Here is a 20,942-nt window from a genome sequence, read left to right as displayed (position 1 = left end):
AGTATCTAATACATATCCAGGGGTTATGATACTTACAACGGAGCATAACTTCATTATTTAGGGGGATATTATACCCGAGTATAGTGCCTATTATATAGTAATTCGAGAGAGAAAGTAAGAATTGAGCGAGTTTCGACTGAAGGCCCGAGCTCCCATTATATAGGGGCTGATTTCGGGTTTCACGCGGCCCGCATAAGGTGAGACCACGGGCTACGCGACCCGCGTAGTAGACTGGGTAGGCCCTAGCCTGGCCCAGTCATCGCACTAGCTACGTCACGATGATGAAACGTGGCAACACCGGGTGTCGCCTGATCGCCTTGCGGTCGCGGCCCGCATAAGCTTATGCTTGCTTCTACGCGGCCCGCGAGAACCCCATTTTTCTTGTTTTTAATTATTTTTTAATGTTATATCGTATTTTGGGCTCGGTTTTCACATACGGGGTATATTTTGAGACATATAGGGATATTTTAAAATATTTTAGGGGTGTCGGAATATTTTGGAGGGTTGTTATAACAGTGCAGTCAGTAGTGATGGTTGTGTTTGTGCTAGAGAGAGAGAGAGAAAAAAAGAGGTGGTTGTTGGTGGTGGGTGGAGAGAGGGAGAGAGAGAGAGAGAGAGAGAGAGAGAGAGAGAGAGAGAAGTGGTTGAGAGTGTTGGAGGGTGGGGGCCGAAGGTGATGGTTGGGGAGAGGTAGAGAGTAAGAGAGCTAGAGAAAGAGAGGGGGGTTGTTTTATATATAAATATATACACACACATATTATATTATATCTTATATTATTTTTTAAATTTGTTTTAATTATTAACTTATTTTTAAAGTAACTTGTAAAAAGACCAAATTGTCATTGAGTGATCAGATTTAACAGAAAAAAATTAACTGAGTTTGGCTTAAAAGACATAACGTGTATGATTTTAAAACATAAACTACAAAACTGATCAATTTTAAAGACAAAGGATATCGACAGAAATGTGTATAAAGATAAAGGACAAAATTTGCAATTAACCCTATTGATTAATAAAATTGTCATTTTTAATTTATTTCTTAAACGGTTGTCCTACACCGACAACATCCACCGCATCAACGGTTCTACTAATGTGTCGTCCAACTCCGACCACCAGTGGCGGATCTTGCCCGTTGAACATGCAAGGGCCGAAAGACACGAGAACTAAAAAAAGCCCGGACAAGCCCGGGCCAAACACAGTATATATAAAAATTTTCGATCGAAATGCGAAAAATTAACACTACGCCCGAAAAACTTTCCCGGACCGTGACCCTGCCACGACTCTTCTAAGAACCGCCCCTGACGACCACCACTTCGTCGTCCAACTTTCCTACTCTTTCGCTCCACCACCTATCTCCGTCGCCTCCAATATGTAATTTCTTTTTAAAGTTTCCCTCATGCCCAAGAGTCATATATGACCATTCCAACCACCCACCATTCCACAAAGCCTATCCAATTTACCCCACCTGATACACCAACTCTGATATTACTAATCAGGTAGTATATACACGTTTACCCCAACAGAACACACCCCATCCTCCCTTAATTAAAACATCATTGCCTATGTAAAATTGACTCGACATAAACTTATTTTTTTTACTTTTTAAATCATAGTATTACAAATAGATACGAAAATATAACTATAAACTTACTAATTATTTACATGTCAACTTAACATTTGGCTCGCTCCTTTCCGTGTTTAAGATCCTTTTTCCCGCAATCATTTTGGCGGGAACTTTTCAGTTGCAGCTAAACCCATATTCCCCCAATCCCTATATTTCAACAACCTCCATTTTCATCCTCAATCAAATCACCAATTTTCCAGTACCGATTTCCGTCAATTTCAACAAAAAAATGCCGTCAATCGCTGCAGCCAGATCCTCACCAATGCCAATGGTAAACGGCGACGTTTCATCCCCTCACAAACGGCGGTTGAGATCCAATTCAGCTTCGTTCGATGATCCGGTTTGTAACACTCCAGCTAAATCATGCTCTTCGTTGAAGAGTAAATCGCCTCGTAGATCTGTCAATGATAGTCCGAATAGAAGCCGATCGAATGTGAGTTTTCGACTATTCGTGGTATATAGCTTATTATTACAGTGAATTATAGTTATTCTAACTATAGCAGCATTGTTTATAGGTTGAAACTGGTGTTAGTTTATTGAAATTGAAGAATTCTCCGAGGAAGAAGTTGTTAGACAGTATTTTGGATAAACCGATCTGGAATCCAACAGGTTAGCTTGATGTTTATTTCAATATATGCTATATTGATCTAATTTGACCTAAGTGAACTAATTTGACCTAATTTGGAACCGGTGTTTGTGATTTGTGTGAGATGTGTGTAGGTTAGGGTGTGTTATTGTGTTGAAATGTGTGTTTGTTTTGTGTAGATTCGGAACAATTAAGTGTGGTGAAAGAGGCGTTGCATGTATCGACTGCACCGACTATGATTGTGTGCCGTGAGGATGAGCAGAAAAGGATAGTGGAGTTTTGTAAGCAATGTGTTGAGCAAGAGAAGGCTGGGAGCTTGTATATTTGTGGTTGTCCGGGGACCGGAAAATCGCTCTCGATGGAGAATGTGAAGGGGTGTTTGGCTGGTTGGGCTAAGGAGGTAATTTGGCTTTGATTGATTGCTAGTTTTGAAAGTTTTTAAATGGAAATAGTGAATTTGTTAGCATGTGTTGGTTTAGATTGTAGGTCATTTTAGGTTTCTAGATGCATTGGGATATATATAGACGTGTGTATGTACATTAGAAAGAACACTTTAGTAAACTCATGCAACCTTTGTTATTGCTTTCAGACAGGTGGGCAGCTGCCGGATATTTTGGCTATAAACTGTACTTCTTTCTCAAACACATCAGAAATTTTCAACAAGGTGAAAATTTACATGATATTAATACGCATAGACTCATATGTAAGCAACATTATGCTCAAAGTTTCATTTATTTTGCAGATACTTGAAAAAAGTAAACCAAATAAGAAAGTCAATGGTCGTTCTACAGCCTTAAAACAACTTCAGCAAATGTATTCTCAAAAGCAGCAGTCGGCTGACACTAAAATGATGTAAGATACACAAGCATGAACAGTTAGCTATTAACTTTTTTTAACAAAACTTGATCAATGATCAGATTGAATAGCTGGTTGCTTTTCGTACACTGTCTTTTAACACATGAGTTGTAAGCAGGTTGGTTATAGCTGATGAGCTGGACTACTTGATTACTAAGGACCGAGTGGTGCTTCATGATCTATTTATGCTAACAACGTTGCCATTCTCTAAAGTTATATTGATAGGTATGCTTGTGAGACTTCGAACTTAAGTTGTTTCTTTTGATTTTATTTTTAATTTCTTATACGAACTTGCATTTACAGGTATAGCTAATGCAATTGACTTAGCAGACCGATTTCTTCCAAAACTACAGTCTCTAAATTGTGAGTACTTTGTTTCTCTCCATTACACTCGACATCCACACACTGCTTCTAATATCTCTTATACTTTTAATTATTATTTTAGGTAAGCCAGCTGTTGTGTCTTTTCGAGCCTACTCGATGGATCAAATCATCATGATTCTCAAACAACGGCTGATGGTGAGCATTATTGGTCTTTCGCTTTCTCTTTAGCTACTTAATTAGAAAATTATAACAATTTTTTAACAAAAGAAATTATATTAAGGGTGTTTTGTTTCATCAGGCACTTCCTTACACCGTTTTCCAGCCACAAGCACTGGAACTCTGTGCACGCGTAAGTACGCCATAATATTATCTACTTATCTTTGCTTTGACTTAAATGTTTTAATTCATGTGTTTTTAAGTAATAAAGACTTGAGGTTGCTATAAATTCTAAGATGCACCATTTGAATGAATGTATGCAGAAAGTAGCTGCAACATCTGGTGATATGAGGAAAGCTCTTGGTATCTGCAGGTTGGTATTTCTTTTTAATTATTTATAATTGTTTTACAGTCTACAAATTCTCGTAAATTCTTTAAGGCGGAAATTGATCTTGAGCTTTTATTTCGCTTTCCAGGGGTGCGATAGAGATGCTTGAAACTGAGCTTAGAGAATCTACCTGCACTTCAACTTTGACATCCATGGTAATATTTTTCATTAAATAACTTTTTACGTTTTTTTTTTCATTAAATAACTTTTTACGTTTTTTTTTTCATCTGATGAAAAGTAAAATTCATAAGCTTGTTTAAATAGTTATCTAATTGTCTCTACTTCATTTTCATGTAGGTGAGGGTTGATCATATGGCTATTGCTTTGTCAAGGGCTTACAAATCACCAATAGTCGACACTATACAATCCCTTCCACAGCATCAACAGGTACCGTTTTAAACACAATTAAACACATTCGTTTTAGTGTTTACATTTAAATAGGTCAAAGTGAACAGGTCATAAACGTCTAAGGGGCTGTTTGGCAACATTTGAATGGTTAAGTGCTGAACCAGTAAGAGGTCTGAACCATTAAGTACTGAACCAGTAAGAGGTCTGAACCATTAAGAGCCTGTATAATGCTTAACCGTTCAGAGACAAATGTCTGACCAATTCAGATTAGAGATCTTAACCATTCAGACTATGTATAAATCTTAACCATTCAGAGGCAAATAGAGGCAAATGTCTGAACCATTCAGACATCTGCTCGTGAAAAAAACAGTCTGAACCATTAAGTGCTGAACCAGTAAGATGTCTGAACCATTAAGAGCCTCATTAAGAGGTAAACAAACAACCCCTAAGTCATTTCATTCAAAGATGTAGATAACTATTTGTTTTTATATTGCATTGTAAACACAACTAAACTCAATTCTCTATATACTAAGAATGGTCAAAAGTCAAAACAAGATTAGTGGGTCAATGGTCAACCCGATCTTTCCTTTGACGTAGACTAATTTCCTACTGTCTCTTTGGTGTAGATTGTACTATGTTCTGTTGTGAAGTTGTTTCGTAAAGGAAAGAAGGATACAACAATAGGAGAGGTATAACCATATCAATATCATCTTTCTTTCATGATAAAAGATGAAATATCTATATATTCTAATCAAAATTAGTTATTTTACAGTTGAACAAGTTTTATATTGATATCTGCAAATCAACATTGATACCACCAGTTGGTATAATGGAACTTTCATGCATGTGTAGAGTGCTAGGTGATCAGGTAACCAACCATCTGCACCTATCAATCGACTTTTTATCTATTAAATATTAAAAAAAAATGTTTTTTGTTGCAAATTCTTATAAATTGCTATCATTTTATAGGGAATTCTAAAACTCGGTCAATCCCGAGATGATAAATTAAGGAGAGTGACGTTGCAAGTAGATGAAGCCGACATCAGTTTTGCATTGCAGGTACAATAAACAACTTGTGTACATTTTTTTTTCCTGTCAAAATAGGGTGTGTTTTCTGTATAATAAGCACTGAATTTCTTTGTTTCAGGGCATTCGTTTCTTTAGGAACTGTCTTCAGTAAATTCCAACATCAACACTTGCAATGTTTGTCAAGTTAACTGTAAAGGTCACTGTTTTTTAGCCTCTTACATTTCATATGTTTGCAATTGAAAACTAAAATTCTCATTATGTTCTGTTCACTCTTTTACAGATTATGCAATCGTGCGCGCTTGACCTTAAAGGTTTCAAACTGAGCTTGTCAATGGTGCATGTAATACAACAACAGAGCAAAACTCGTGATATTAGTATTGGTTTTATATTTTAATTAAAGTTATATAATTCTTTTAACCAGAAAAACAATTCTGGATTAGTGTATTCTTTGTTGTTTATTTTGGTATTCAATTTTTGTTAATGTTGTGTACTTAATTTTGTACCTTTTATACTTTTGTAGTTAAATGTGACGATCAAATGTGTGAAATTATATATCTAATGATCCTGGCTAGTGTAACAAACTTTCAAAACGTTCTCGTCTGTTAGGTTGTGCTGAAATTAAATCAATGCCGTTAAGCTCACTTAACCACTTTAGCGTCAGTTACCAGCGGTCAACGCCACGTAGCTGATTCTGTATTCACTTGCGCCATCAGTCCATCACCGCGTTGCTGCTGCGGTGCAGCAGTTGCTAACTATGTTTGATTGGTTATTCTGATGATGGGGTTTCGGGTGAGACCCGAGTATTACATTTACTCACATGATTATGTGCAACCAGACCTTTATAGCTTTAAAATTACATCAGCTTCTCCGATCTAACATACCTACTTCTTATGTAATCCAATGAAAGTTGCACTCGCACTATAAAATTCGATTTATGAAAGACTATTTAAAAATAGAATTAGATCCGTCGTAGACAAGAGATCTCCTTCGTCAAGTGGCACAAATGCATGGCTCTCTTACGCTCGCCTCGCCTCGCCACATCATCGTGTTGGTACCAATTGTTAATGTTTTGGTTAGAAAAATGGAGGCAATTAAGTCCCAAAACCTTTGACTTTTAAGGTCAAATACATTTGAAAGTCAACTGCTGACCATGTTTGATGTTGACTCATTATTAGATGCCAAGTTACACTATGGTTACACTATGATATATCCTGTGATTGGTTTGAAGGTCTTGCATGCGTCCTTTAACTGTCACAATTCATAATCAACAAGTGAAGCAGCAAGCTCGTTACGTATCGATCATGCACAAAGTCGAAAGGATCATAGTCGGGTACAAAACACAAAGAAAATGATAACCCCAGCTCGATGAACCTAGGTAGAGAATGCGGAAAATGCTTCTAGACAAAAGAGAAGTTCACGTGCTCTACACGTGTTTGTTTTGGGATGTATCCGGGTCAAATAGATCCGCGTGTGTGCTTAAACACTCCATATCACAACCCATTTTATTCACCCATTTTTATAATTATTTGTTTTCAGTTACGCTATTTTATATTAAATTTTACTTAACTACGACAATAATCAAGTTTTGGTCATATTGACTGCTTGCAAGGTCCGACTATTCAAATGTAAGTTTTATCAGCTAACCGTTACTCATTTACTTTACCTAACTTATGGGTCCAATTGGCAAGACCTTTAGAGTTAAAGTGGAGTTTCCCTTAAAGGTCAAGGGTTCAAACTCGACAATAATATCGCCTTTCAAAAAAACTTTAAAGAGTTGCACTTTTATTTGGCACATTGTCTATTTTTTTATAATTAAGAGTTAAATTTGACTTATTATTATGTAAAGTTTTCGATCACCACCGAGCGGGTATAAAACTAGTTTAAAAAAGGACGTAAATAAAAATATGAGAAATTTCAAAGTATGTCATTTTGAATGTAAAATATCATATTTAAGTCGTAAATAAACCAAACAACTTTCAATAAAAGTTGCCTATGTTTATTAAAATGGTCAAACCACCTGGGCAAAATCAAAGTTAACTTTTTTCATCTAGCTAATCCAACATAAAAAAAAAACCTAATTCATGTTGATTGGTATATAATTGTGTTAAGGGCAAAATAGTTTTTTTTTTTTTTTAAACTAAAACTTCATTAAAACAAACCTCCGACTCAAATGAACAAAAGGCCAATACAAAACAGAATCCCTGACCCAAACGGGCAAATGACAGAACTACAACATATACATAGGAAATTTACACAACTCCTTCCAACATATATATTTACATGGCGATCTATTTTTAACCACCCAAAACCTCTCGTTTTAATATCTATCAAAATCTCTTGAGAGCTTCTCTTGATCTGATTGAAAACCAGATCATTTCTCGCCTTCCATATACACCAACATGAGATAATAACCAATCCCCATAAAATCTTCTTCGTTTTTTTTACCTTCTTAAATAGCATTATGGATATCCATCAAATCTTTGAAATCAAAAACGAATATCGTGGGAATGTTGCATGGCCGACCCTGGGGGTGGGCGGGGAGGACCACCGGCCAGGGCCCGATATTTCGGGGGACACGTTTTTTTTACGAAAAAACCCGATATGTATATATATATAATATTTTTTAATAGGATACACCCATACAAACACCAACATAGGCCCCCTTAAAAAACTATTCTTATGATTTAGATTAGTTATTAACCCATTTGGCATTAGGTTTAGACCTTTAGCGAGTACAATACCCAATTTCTTTAAGGCCTAAAACACATTTTTTCGAGCTCGAACATGGTATACAAATTCTTAGGGCCGGCGCTACTCAGCTGACGGGTCACTCACTCACTACCACGGCCCTAAAATCCCGATTAGTAACATTCCCGTTTCGTCAGCAAATCGTCAGATCCCCAACAGTCCACCACACTGTACCAAAACAGAAACAAACTCATTTAACTCTTCTATCTCCACTTCCACACCAAATGCCATAACCGTCAATGGAAACCCTAGCTATCTCCCACCGCCCTCTTCCGCCGTCTCTCCGTCGTACTTCCCTCCGCTCCGGCGTCTCCTCCACTCCTCCCTCCGTCACTCTCCTCAACAACGCCTCCACCTCTCGCTTCCTCACTCTCAGATGCTCTGCTCAATCTCCAACCGCTTCAGGTGATTCTAATCTTCTCTTAATTTGCACTTCATTTCATGCTTTCATTCGCATTTTGACCTGTTTTCTACTGCATTTCTTGCGAAAACATTGACAGTTTTGGTTGATTAGCTCAGTGTGTTCGTTGATTTGATGCTTTCGTTGATTGTATCGCATTTTGACTTGTTTTTCACTGCATTTGTTTTGAATATATATATTTTTTGGTTAATTTGCTTAGTATGTTTGTTAGGTCAGTATGATTAGGGACAGATGGATGATTGTTATTGTTTTCGCAGTCGATTTCATTGATTGTATTAACATTTTGACTAGTTTTCCACTGCATTCTTCTGTAGAACATTGATAGTTTTGGACTTTGGTTGATTTGCTTAGTTAGTTCGTTTGTTTGCGCAATATGATTCGGGATTGATGGATGACTTGTTGTTGTTGTTGCAGTCGATCATTCGGTGAAGTTCATTTTCAATTATTTTGATGCTTTCATTGATTGTATTTGCATTTTGATCAGTTTTTCACTGCATTTATTTGGAAAGCATTGATTGTTTTGGTTAATTTGCTTAGTTCGTTTGTTAGGGCAGTGTGATTAGGGACTCTGATGGATTATTGTTTTCGCAGTCGGTCATTCGGTGAAGTTGTTTTTCAATTAATTTGATGCTTCCGTTGATTGTGTTCACTTTTTGACCAGTTTTCCACTGCATTTATTTTGTAAACATTATAGTTTTGGTTAATTTGCTATCGTTCGTTAGTGCAATATGATTAGGGACTGATGGATGATTGTTGTTGTTTATGCATTCAATCATTCGGATTCGGTGAAGTTCATTTTCAATTAGTTTGATGCTTTCATTGATTGTACACACATTTTGACCGGTTTTCCACTGTATTTGTTTTGAAAACATTGATAGTTTTGGTTTATATGCTCCGTTCGTTCGTTTGGGCAATATGGTTAAGGACTTATGGATGATTGTTATTGTTTTTCGCGGTCGATCATTCGTTGAAGTTCATTTTCAATTAATTTGATGCTTACATTGGTTGAATTCACATTTTTTACCTGTTTTGCACTGCATTTATTTTGAAAACATTGATAATATTGGTTAATTTGTTCAGTTTGTTCGTTAGCACAGTATGAGCAGGGACTGAAGGATTATTGTCATTGTTTTTGCAGTCGATCATTCGGTGAAGTTTAAGGAAGCCGCAAAGCATGGGAATTTGATTCCGTTATACAGGTCGATTTTTTCCGATCATCTGACTCCAGTTATGGCTTACAGGTGTCTCGTCAAAGAAGACGATCGTGATGCACCGAGCTTTTTGTTTGAATCTGTTGAGCCAGGATTAAAGGCTTCCAATGTTGTAAGCTTTTACTCTCCAGTACTGTTTGCTATTTCCATTAGATACTGCGATAGAAATTTTTGCATTCTGTTTCTGAGAGTTTTGTTGTTGCAAAGTTTTACTATTAGCAAAGTCCGTTCTCAGGATGGCGTTTGGGCAATCTTTGAATTTATATCTCATGCATATAGATCTTCAATTTTTCATGGAATTGGATAAGAGTACCTTTTGTATATAGCAAAAAATGTTTGTCAAAAAGGATACAAGGATTTTGGATATATGCTTTTGAGTTTTGATTAGTAAAATAATGTGGATATCTCTATATGGCTCACTGATTTCTGTGAAAACTATCTTCTGATTATCTGCTAATGCTGATTATATCTATTTAACTGGCGGATTTACTATGTTAGGGGCGGTACAGTGTGATTGGAGCTCAACCTACTATGGAAATTGTGGCGAAAGAGAATATGGTTACAGTTATGGACCACCATGAAGGGCGAAAGACGGAAGAGTTTGTGGAGGATCCCATGGTGGTACCTAGGAGGATAATGGAGCAATGGAAACCCCAAAGAATTGACGAGCTCCCTGATGCATTTTGTGGTAAGATTTTACTATTGATCTCTCTTCTAATATGAATCCATGATCATGAAAGTCACTTAGCTTTCATTGCTGTTTGCCTCTTCTCGTGTAGAATATGGGTATATTCTATTTCAGAATAGCTACTATTTTATACGATCAACATATAGTAGCATGAAAAATACATGTAACTACATTTCTGGCTTTAGCCTGTTTAAATGATATGTTGACATATTCAACTTTTTTTCTTTCATTAGCGTTTCATGAGGCCTTATGTTTTATTAGGGCTTATAAATGAAACCGACTTGATGCGGTTGAAATACAGACATTAGTCTATATCTTTACAGTTTTGCTTGTTAACCAGTTTGCACAAGCACAACTATAATTTCCATTATTCATAATAACAGGTGGCTGGGTTGGTTATTTCTCTTATGACACGGTGCGGTATGTAGAGACGAAAAAGCTTCCATTTTCAAAAGCGCCAGAGGATGATAGGAACCTTCCAGATGTTCATCTTGGCCTTTATGATGATGTGATCGTGTTTGACCATGTCGAGAAGGTTTTGACCTTTTTATTCTCAACATATCAACATCCTTCCTCATAGGCCTTGTTCTGTAATTTTTGTAAGTTATTTGGTTATTTACAATCCCCAGAAAGCATATGTGATACATTGGGTGCGAATGGATCAATATTCCTCTGTCGATGAAGCTTTTAAAGATGGAACAGAACGTTTGGAGACATTAGTGTCCAGAGTTCACGATATCGTTCCGTGAGTAATTCATTTTCATTATAGTAAAATTTCATTTTCGTCCCTGAGGTTTGGCTAGTTTTGCGATTTTCGTCCAAAGGTTTGTTTTTCCGCATCTGGATCCAAAAGGTTTGAAATCTTGCCATTTTCATCTGACTCGTTAACTCCATCCATTTTTTCTCCGTTAAGTCATGGGCATTTCCGTGTTTTTGTTAACTTAAAGGGTAGTTCGGTCTTTTTCAAGGGTATTTGGTCTTTTTACATAAAGTGAAAAAGACCCAATTGCCCTTTAAGTTAGCAAAAAAGACGGAAATACCCCTGAGTTAACAGAGAAAAATGGATGGAGTTAACGAGCCAGATGTAAATGGCAAGATTTCAAAGCTTTTGGATCCAGATGTGGAAAAACAAACCTTTGGACGAAAGTCGCAAAACTGGCCAAACCTTAGGGACGAAACGGCATTTTACTCTTTTAATTAGCAAGTCACACATAAAGATTGTTCTATATATCATTGGTAATTCTAATTTGACTTCCATTACAGACCAAAACTTTCTCCAGGGTCAATAAAATTATATACGAGCCTATTTGGGCCTTCTTTAAAGAAGTCAAACATGTCAAGTGAAGCTTACAAGGAGGCAGTGTTGCAGGCTAAAGAACATATTTTAGCTGGGGATATATTTCAAATTGTCTTGAGTCAACGTTTTGAACGACGTACATTTGCAGATCCATTTGAAGTTTACCGGGCCCTGAGAATTGTCAACCCAAGCCCATACATGACTTACTTACAGGTTCTCAGCTCTTTTGGTACTCGAAATTGACATTTTATTGGTACTCACTCCATAGGAGAAATAGGCTTTTTAGAAATGGTTAATTAATGATGTATTTGTGTTTTCATGCATCCAGGCTAGAGGGTCTATTCTTGTTGCTTCAAGTCCTGAAATTCTTACCCGTGTGAAGAAGGTAATAAGCCAGAATATATAAAAGAAGTTCAATTAAAGTAACTAAATGTCTAGATGTTTTGAAATTTGACAGTGTTGTATCTGTATAATTCATCTTTATATGCTTTTGTTGACAGAGAAAAGTTACAAATAGACCCCTTGCTGGGACTATCAGAAGAGGGAAGACACCTAAAGAAGACTATATGTTGGAAAATCAACTACTTCATGATGAAAAACAATGCGCAGAGCATATCATGCTGGTTGATCTAGGGAGAAATGATGTTGGGAAGGTCGGTGTGTTATCACCGTACATTAACTAACTGGTTTTGCTGTTAATATAAATGTTTATATTTCAATCATTTACTTTTAACTAAATCGGGACATTCTTGTAGGTTTCAAAACCTGGTTCTGTTAACGTCGAGAAACTGATGAATGTTGAACGGTATTCTCACGTCATGCATATCAGCTCCACGGTGAATTCTTCTTCTTACGCTCATGTTGCATAGTTGGTTCAATCACAAATGGTTTATGTTTTACCTAGAAACTGGCAACTCAAAGCTTTATTTACTGTTTTCACACAAAAATCATAATTAAATTTGTAATTTATTGAATTAAATGTTACACAACATTAACTTGCACGTTTTTCTATATTATTTTCTTCTTGTTGGTCAATCCAAACTGGTCTCTTTTGTAGGTCACTGGAGAGCTTCTTGATGAATTAAGTACTTGGGACGCACTTCGTGCTGCTTTACCAGTCGGAACAGTCAGTGGGGCCCCTAAGGTTTCTAAGTTCTAACCGTTCTTCATTTCTTCTTATAAAATAGTCCGTGCATAACATCATTAGAGGCCAAAGTTAGACGCTAATCAAGTTACATGTTACTCAAAACTTTTGTGCAAAAGGTAAAAGCCATGGAACTGATCGATGAGCTGGAAGTGAATAGACGTGGGCCATACAGTGGTGGGTTTGGAGGGATCTCGTTCACTGGTGACATGGACATTGCCTTGGCCTTGAGAACAATCGTGTTCCCTACAGCAGCACGTTACGACACGATGTACAAGTACCAGGATGCGGACAAGCGTCGTGATTGGGTGGCCCACCTTCAAGCCGGGGCAGGTATAGTGGCGGATAGTGATCCTGCTGATGAACACCGAGAATGTGAGAACAAAGCTGCAGCACTTGCACGCGCTATTGATCTTGCTGAGTCATCATTTGTCGACAAATGAGGTCTCAAATCAACCGCCCTTAAGCACATGAAAAGAATTAGATTTCATGGTGGTCATTGACTATGGGCGGGTAAATTTTATTTAAAACAGGCTTTAGTGTCCTATCTTTCCATCACTGGGTTTTCTTCTATTTTTTTTTCATGAGTAATGCAAAGCATTTTCAGGCGTTTCTTGGTGTCTTTTTTTTTTTGTTATGGAAAGAAATATTTCCATGCAACTCGGTTGATGAAAGTTTGTGCTTTTAGTACGGAACTGAAGATTTTCATCTGTTTGCTAAATCTGTTACTTGTTCTATCGGACCCGAATTTACATGGAGCGGGTATGGAATCTGATACGGGTTTTAGAAAATCTTTTACTATGATAATGATTTTCTAAACATAATCCGTGAGGTACGGTTTGTTTTTATACGTCACAAATACACCTGTGTATATGAAATAACTAGACACCATGAGCGTTACCTTTTCAGTGATATAAAAGTATCCATCACACAATAACAACTGCTTAACCCACTCGTATAAACCCTATAATAGTTTTAATATATTTGTGAATAATAATGCATATGCTATGGCAGTACATATCATATTAGTTACACACAGTAAAAGTTGATTCGTGACTCTTAGTTGCGTAACTTTAAATGAGTAATGGTGTTATATATCATATTAGGTGACGCGATACCAGCAGAATAAAACGTCTCATGAACGCACTTGCCATTTCTACCAGATTGAATCAAATTCATACACTTTAAAAATTCTCATATGTTATTAGACATATAATCCGGATAACTTCCAACTCATATGACGACTCCCTTTCTTTGTCGTCAAATCTTTCGCTTAACCCATCTTGGCCTCGAACATCACAAGTCACAAGTACACAATATGTCGAAATTGCCTCTAATCCATAATACACACTCGAAAAAACATATTAGCAGCAACTAACTAAAAATGCACGAGCAACTAGTGTTTACTTAGGAGAAGAATCCATTATCGAAGCCAAACTTGGTGCATATGAATGAACCCAGTTGATATAGCAAAACACCTCAACAATTTCAACAATCTCAACCACTAAAAGACAATTCATTCTCTATGTGATCTTACGCGGTGATCTTCATCCTTCCTTCTGTGGTCACGACTTGTTCTTCTGTCAGATTCTTGACGCTCTCTTCGATAAGATTCCGAGTCATACTTTGACCTCTTTTCATTCCTTCGATCATCATCTGCAGAATCATACCTGGATGATCTTTTACCAAAATAATCTTCATCTTTTTTGTCCGGTTTCATTCTACTGCTTCTGGTATCTTCATCTCTTGAACTTGTTTCTTTTTGTCTGTCGCAGCCGTCTTTGTCACGCATCCCCCGATGTGATGGGCCCGAGCCTGGGCCTCTTGTTGGGCCTACATACTTGTCATTCTCCCATCTTGAATTTTTAGCATCTTCAGCACCCCAACCCGTGTTTGCAGCTCTCTGGATTCAAAGTAAAGACGTTAAGAAGTTGGTAATAATAATATCCGCAAATTTCAAAGTTTATAAAATTCAAAATGATCTTACTTGCTCATTATGAGAGAATCTGCATCCAGCGCCACGTGTACATTCGCCTCTCTGAAACGCACGACACACACCTCTTGCCTCTCGTTTCTGTTGCTCTGCTTCTTCATCCTCTTCTTCTTTCTTTTTGTATTTAGTAACGTGATCCACTCTTATCGTACGACCAAGAACTTGAGCACCGTTCAGATTATCTGAAAAAAAAAAAAATACGATATCATTTTTGTAATATGCACTATTATTTACACAAGACTAGAACAGAAGACTTTTTGGGTCAAACCAACCAATCAGTTGGAGTCGTCAGCCCGACCGCTCAAGTGGTCGCCGATTATGAAAACTTTTATAAATATAAACTCAGATAAATAGACTGACCGACAGCAAGAATTGTGCTTCTCTGGTCCTCGTATGCAACAAAAGCAAAGCCTTTCGATTTTCCGGTGCCTTTATCTCTAACCAGGTTGACATCAACAATCTCACCGTACCTACATGTTAAAAGTAAGTTAAGTATTCAGTGACGATTGAAAAAGATGTTACTTCGGTAATGTGACTCAAAGCTAGTAAAAAACGGAGTTCAACTGATTACATAGAATGACAATTTGTGTGAAGTTCGTCACATTGTCATGCACTTTGCCCTAAAAGACCAATGATAACATAATCAACTTTAATGAAATAGCGCCCGCTATTTCGTGTTTAGCGATAAGGTAATTAAAAATTAGAAAAATAAAAAATAGCTATCTATAATTTTTTATATATATAATGTTAACTTTATACTTCTTTATGTATGAATTTATAAGTTTTAAGGACCAAATGTAAGCTAGTGAAAATGAAAATAGGTTAAAATCAATCAATCAATCAATCAATCGTACCTGGTATAATCCCACTCATAGCCTAGCTATCGGTAGGGTCTGGGGAGGGTGGGATGTAGGCCAGCCTTACCTCTATCACGGGGGATAGAGAGACAAACTAATAGGTTAAAATAATAATGTTAAAATACACAAACTAATTTTACAATTTTATGTAAATTTTTACAAGTTTTAGGGACTAAATATAAACTAATGAAAGATAGAACCCTAAAAAGGCTAAAACGCAAGAAAACGCAGCCACTCTTCTTCATCCTAGTTTCCGGCAGAAATTGCAGCCTTGCAGGTTTCCAGCCGGAATCCGCTATAATCATGCTATGGAGTCGCTACTTAACAGATTGCGAGACATGGGCGCTTAGCTATCGATAACTTAAAACTAATAACATCATAGAACAATGCATTGTAGTTTTCAAGGCAAATATTTTTTCAGTAAATAGGATAGGGACCTGATTCAATGGATGAAATATAGAGTTTTGAGTAAACTGCTATATTTTACAAATATGAAAAGTCTTGCAAAAAAACACACCCACGTTCCAATTTATTGCGATTTCACTCCACATGACTAACTCCCATCCACTTTGCTGTTAACTCAATGTCACATGCCAAAATGTGATGGACAATATGGTAATTACATCTCTATTGAAGAAACATGTATTATATTTAATTCAAGCTTCTATTCTTTATCACATGCCAAACCCTAGATTTCTAATAATCTGCAGGTCTATTTAAATGGGTCAGTTTGTTTCATCAAACGGTTTAAATGGGTCAGCCTGGTTGATCAAACGGGTTAGCCTGGTTGATTAAACGGTTTAAACGGTCAGCCTGTCTCATCAAACAGTTTCAACAGTCATCAAACAGTTTAAACAGGTCAGCCAGTCTCATTAAACGGTTTAAAGGGGTCACCCTGTTTCATCAGACGGGTTAAAGGGGTCACCCTGGGCGTTTTCATAATGTCTGCTGATGGTGCTGATATGTAAAAAATCATATGTATGAAAAGAGGTTGCAGGTCTATATCAGTTATGTTTGATATGGGTCAAATCTTGGTTTAAAAAAGCGTGAGGCGCTCCGAAGCGTTTTGGTTCCAAAAGCTTTAAGCGAAGCTTCAAGCGAGAGCTTCACGTATTCGAAGCGCTCAAAATAAAAAAAATATTGTACACATCAATATGACCTATTCTACTTGTTAATCAATAATAAACACAAAAACATGATTAAAAACACACTTAACCCATAAAAAACATAGTTAAAACATAAATTAAAGTCGAAACACACTTGAAACATAAACATACGCTGAAGCAGTTTTTGCACGCACTATTCGTTTTCAATGTTGTTTTCTAAATACATTTAAATTAAACCTACGCTGAAGCGTCGTTTTTTGCACCTGATTGGGCTGAAGCGTCGCCTCAAACCAAGGTCGCTTCTCGCTTAAAGCTCGCCTCAAAACGCTTCACGTGTTATGACGCTTCAGGCCAAAAAAAGCGCTATTCCAAACGCTTCATTGCTTCACGCTTTAAGCGCGCTTAAAGCTCGCTTTTTTAAACCAAGGGTCAAATAAGCCGCGTATTAATACTCAACAAAACACAAACATAACACGTTGCAGCCTCGATTTAGTTCAGTAAGGTAGAACAGTACGAAACCCTAGTGACCAAATCGCAGATGGAAGAAGAATGTTTGGGGGAAAACGACTAAGGGTTTCTGAAAGTTTTTTTTTTTTTTTTTGTTCTCTAGTTATTGCAGATGTAATTACCATATTGCCCATCACATGTTTAGCATGTGACGTTGAGTTAACAACAAAGTGAATGGGAGTTAGTCATGTGGATTGAAATCGCAAGAAATTGAAACGTGGATGTGTTTTTTGCAAGACTTTTCATATTTGTAACATATAGCAATTTGCTATAAACCACAGGGACCAAACAAACACCAACTACTAGCTTGGTTATAGAATGCGTGCATCAAGAGCGCATAATGTGCGCATCACATGATGCAGTGATGATTGATGAGATGGGATCGTGTGATGCGATTCCGGGATGCGTGCATCACATGATGCTGTTCGATGCAGCGCCTTATGCAGTGATCACTATTTGAATACATTGGACTGTGATTGCAATGGGTCTGAGTTTTTCAAATCTTATTGAACAAATACAACTATCGATTGAGCAATGGGTATGAGTATTTGAACCAATTAGACCATTGATTGAACAAATCTGACAAGAGATAATGAAATATCCTATATTTTCATTTTAACGTTTAAAAGTTAGCAAGGTAAATGTAGATATCATCTATAAATGATTTTTAGTAGTTTTAAATAACAAACGCCACGCATATGTCATATGTGATGCACGCGTTTTGCACATTGCGCATCGACTTTTGGGATCAAAACGCATTGGATCGCCATGTGCTTTTTGAAACCAAGACTACTAGTCAACACATTTCTTGATACCATTACTCCCCCTCAACAAAAACATCATCCCTTTCTTTAAAATAATGAAGGTACGCAAATTCAGCTATCACAACAGCACACTTTATTTATAATTACCTGTCTTATTAAGGCTGGAATCAGCCTAAAACAGCCCTAAAAAAGCCTAAAGCATATCTAAAACCCCTTAAAGATGGTATTTTATACTACGCAACTAGCTTAAAAATCCCTTGGTTTTTAAGCGCCTAGATGCCGGACTCCAAGATTGGCCTATGCGCCTATGTAATTTGACAACACAGATAATAACACATCACCCCATTCAATGTTCAACCATAGTTGTTAATGAAGAATAGCGATAAATAGTGGGCGCTATTTCATAAATAGCGATACACTAGAAAAAAGTTTAAAAAAATTATAGGTATATTATATAAAAATACCCTGGTATATAAGCTATTTTACATGTATATTTAACAAAAACCTAAGAATAGCGACAAATAGCGATAAGGTACCTACATGTAAGACATAGTTATTAAAGCGAGCGCCTAGGCGCAAATAAAGCCCCGGGCCTAACAAATCGCCCAGAGTGCGCCACGCCCCTTTAATAACTATGATTTAAGAAAAAAAAATTAAAGGCCACTATCTATCGCTACAGACCATATAGCGATCATGGACCCACACGCCACGCTATTCGCTATAGCGATCGCTATTGACAACCATGTTTCAACTACATGATTCGCTAGTTTTGCCCATTTCCATAAACATAACCTATGCACAGATGTCTTTTGCTATCATGACCACCACCAAGTACTAGATGCATACCCTAACTCAATATGTTTGTTAATTAAACTTAGATCCAGTGCACTAAGCAGACAGCATGAAAACCCTAATTGGCAAACTTAAAAGACAAATGTTAAAATCTTATTATAACTAAAGATGAATGAAGCAGGCAGGCAAGATGAAGATGAAGATGAAAAAGAAGGTTACTGAGCAAAAACAGCAAGAAGATCTCCTTCAGTTAGGTCAAAAGGAATGCCTCCAACATAAACATATGCTGAATCTTTGTATTTAGCATGCCATGAAGCCTCCTCAGAGATACCTAACGATGCTTCCTTTGAGTTTATGTTCTGTATACGCTTCACTAACGTCAGTGGATTCATTCTTCTTCTTCTTCTTCTTCTTTAACTCAATGATTAATAACCAACCGATTTACGGTGCTACTGAAACCCTAATGCTCTCTCTGTTTTGGGGGAATGAATGAAAAAGAAAAAAAAAAAAAGAGACAAAAGCGAGTCACCAAGAGAACTAAAACGACGCCGTTGAGGCTGCCACGGCTCGTTTAAAAACCGAACCGAACAAATTGGCTTGAGCAGAAATCAAATGAACATAATTTTAATCCGGGTATTTTTCGATTGAGTGTCGTGTAATAGAAATGAAAATACAAAATAGAAATCAATGATTACATCTGAACAGTTGCGGAGCTTGACCAAAAGTTTCGAGTAGGGGGAGTCATGGGACTCAATTTATATATTATATAAATATTTAGGCAAAATAATTGGGGGATCCTTTATAATTTTAAAATTTTTGGACGAAAAATCGAAAATTGTATACTTCTAACCGAAATATTAGGGGGGTGGGGGGGTTGCACCCCCGGGTATCAACTATCCTTCGCCCTTGCCTGGGAATCGAAACTTTTATCTGATAGGAACCTTTGAAGATTCGATTGTGAAGTTCCAATGAAATGGCCGCTAGATTGTGAAAAATGTTTGACCGGTGGCCGATGAGAGCGACTGCAAAGGGTCAAAACTCAAAAGCGTGTTTAATTTTTATTGGGGTTTTAGACATTTACAATTTTAGTATATAGTTGTCTATGGAGTTGGGTATTGTGTTGTAGAGTAGGGTTCGCACGGAAAGTGTGTTTTTCTTAGAAAGTCTAGGAAGCGATCTGGTCCATCCGATTGGTGTGTTTAAGGGTTGAGATTAAATCAATGGCAATCTTGTAATATTTGAGTTTAATTAATTGATTGTTTTAAATGAGTAGGGGCAATTTTGTCAATGGCCGTGTTTTAAATCAATTAGATAACCGTCCAGTTCCTAAATTCAAGCGATTTTCCCTCTCTCTCTCTCTCTCCAAACCCATATTGGAAACCCCAATCCCTACCAAAAATAACTACAATCATGGAAGAAGATAACTTTAGAAACAGTGGAGAGCACCGGATCAAATTAAAACACTTCTCCATCTCCACCATCTCCGAGTTCATCATCACCATTCAAATATTGTTCTTATCATCTCCGTTTTCTTGACGATGTGTTTTAACAGCAAGCAAATTAATACAGTTGTGTTTTAGCAGCAAGCAGATTCATACAGTTGTGGTTTAGCATCCAGATTCATACAGATGTGTTTTAACAGTAAGCAGATTCATACAGATGTGTTTTAGCATTCAGATTCATACAGATGTGTTTTAACAGCAAACAGATTCATACAGTTGTGTTTTAACAGCAAGCAGATTCATACAGTTGTGTTTTAGCATTCAGATTCATACAGATGTGTTTTAACGGCAAACAGATTCATACAGTTGTGTTTTAACAGCAAGCAGATTCATACAGATGTGTTTTAACAGCAAGTAGATTCATACAGTTGTGTTTTAGCATTCAGATTCATACAGTTGTGTTTTAGCATCCAGATTCATACAGATGTGTTTTAAAAGCAAGCAGATTCATACAGTTGTGTTTTAGCATTCAGATTCATACAGTTGTGTTTTAACAGCAAACAGATTCATACAGTTGTGTTTTAACAGCAATCAGATTCATACAGTTGTGTTTTAGCATTCAGATTCATACAGTTGTGTTTTAACAGCAATCAGATTCATAC

General features: G+C 36.9%; 3 protein-coding genes across 3 annotated transcripts; 2 read left to right on the top strand and 1 right to left on the bottom strand.

Annotated features, from left to right (window-relative positions):
- The first annotated feature begins 1,715 nt into the window (after positions 1 to 1,715).
- LOC110873292 (cell division control protein 6 homolog B) lies at positions 1,716 to 5,800 on the top strand. The gene is made up of 17 exons (XM_022122222.2): positions 1,716 to 2,057; positions 2,140 to 2,233; positions 2,390 to 2,610; positions 2,800 to 2,874; positions 2,953 to 3,062; positions 3,184 to 3,290; positions 3,369 to 3,428; positions 3,511 to 3,584; positions 3,688 to 3,738; positions 3,869 to 3,918; positions 4,022 to 4,088; positions 4,231 to 4,320; positions 4,908 to 4,970; positions 5,054 to 5,149; positions 5,251 to 5,340; positions 5,429 to 5,506; positions 5,591 to 5,800. The coding sequence occupies exons 1-16, from the start codon at positions 1,854 to 1,856 to the stop codon at positions 5,459 to 5,461; spliced, it is 1,485 nt and encodes a 494-aa protein (XP_021977914.1). The 5' UTR covers positions 1,716 to 1,853; the 3' UTR covers positions 5,462 to 5,506; positions 5,591 to 5,800.
- Positions 5,801 to 8,230: 2,430 nt separating this feature from the next.
- Positions 8,231 to 13,554, top strand: LOC110873291 (anthranilate synthase alpha subunit 2, chloroplastic). The gene is made up of 11 exons (XM_022122221.2): positions 8,231 to 8,463; positions 9,618 to 9,802; positions 10,189 to 10,378; positions 10,762 to 10,913; positions 11,008 to 11,123; positions 11,642 to 11,888; positions 12,004 to 12,060; positions 12,176 to 12,328; positions 12,431 to 12,511; positions 12,733 to 12,819; positions 12,939 to 13,554. Exons 1-11 carry the CDS (start codon positions 8,298 to 8,300, stop codon positions 13,260 to 13,262), a joined length of 1,758 nt encoding a protein of 585 aa, XP_021977913.1. The 5' UTR covers positions 8,231 to 8,297; the 3' UTR covers positions 13,263 to 13,554.
- Positions 13,555 to 14,002: 448 nt separating this feature from the next.
- LOC110873290 (zinc finger CCCH domain-containing protein 25) lies at positions 14,003 to 19,354 on the bottom strand. Its single transcript, XM_022122220.2, has 4 exons — positions 19,058 to 19,354; positions 15,173 to 15,282; positions 14,807 to 14,994; positions 14,003 to 14,722 (listed from the first exon to the last, which is right to left on the bottom strand). Exons 1-4 carry the CDS (start codon positions 19,228 to 19,230, stop codon positions 14,336 to 14,338), a joined length of 858 nt encoding a protein of 285 aa, XP_021977912.1. The 5' UTR covers positions 19,231 to 19,354; the 3' UTR covers positions 14,003 to 14,335.
- Positions 19,355 to 20,942: the final 1,588 nt, after the last annotated feature.

This window comes from Helianthus annuus, chromosome 8 (genome assembly GCF_002127325.2).
Source record: "Helianthus annuus cultivar XRQ/B chromosome 8, HanXRQr2.0-SUNRISE, whole genome shotgun sequence".
Lineage (NCBI taxonomy): Eukaryota > Viridiplantae > Streptophyta > Magnoliopsida > Asterales > Asteraceae > Helianthus > Helianthus annuus.
This window is presented reverse-complemented; position numbering and strand designations above follow the sequence as displayed.

Excerpts from the sequence above, each read along its gene's own strand:
- LOC110873291 (XM_022122221.2), top strand. The coding sequence starts at position 8,298 with ATGGAAACCCTAGCTATCTCCCACCGCCCTCTTCCGCCGTCTCTCCGT. Across the intron at positions 11,124-11,641 it reads AGAGTTCACGATATCGTTCC|ACCAAAACTTTCTCCAGGGT; the intron begins GTGAGTAATTCA and ends CTTCCATTACAG. Across the intron at positions 11,889-12,003 it reads CATACATGACTTACTTACAG|GCTAGAGGGTCTATTCTTGT; the intron begins GTTCTCAGCTCT and ends TCATGCATCCAG.
- LOC110873292 (XM_022122222.2), top strand. The coding sequence starts at position 1,854 with ATGCCGTCAATCGCTGCAGCCAGATCCTCACCAATGCCAATGGTAAAC. Across the intron at positions 2,234-2,389 it reads ACCGATCTGGAATCCAACAG|ATTCGGAACAATTAAGTGTG; the intron begins GTTAGCTTGATG and ends TGTTTTGTGTAG. Across the intron at positions 3,919-4,021 it reads AAAGCTCTTGGTATCTGCAG|GGGTGCGATAGAGATGCTTG; the intron begins GTTGGTATTTCT and ends TTCGCTTTCCAG.
- LOC110873290 (XM_022122220.2), bottom strand. The coding sequence starts at position 19,230 with ATGAATCCACTGACGTTAGTGAAGCGTATACAGAACATAAACTCAAAG. Across the intron at positions 15,283-19,057 it reads CTTCTTGCTGTTTTTGCTCA|GTACGGTGAGATTGTTGATG; the intron begins GTAACCTTCTTT and ends TTTAACATGTAG. Across the intron at positions 14,723-14,806 it reads GATTCTCTCATAATGAGCAA|AGAGCTGCAAACACGGGTTG; the intron begins GTAAGATCATTT and ends CTTTGAATCCAG.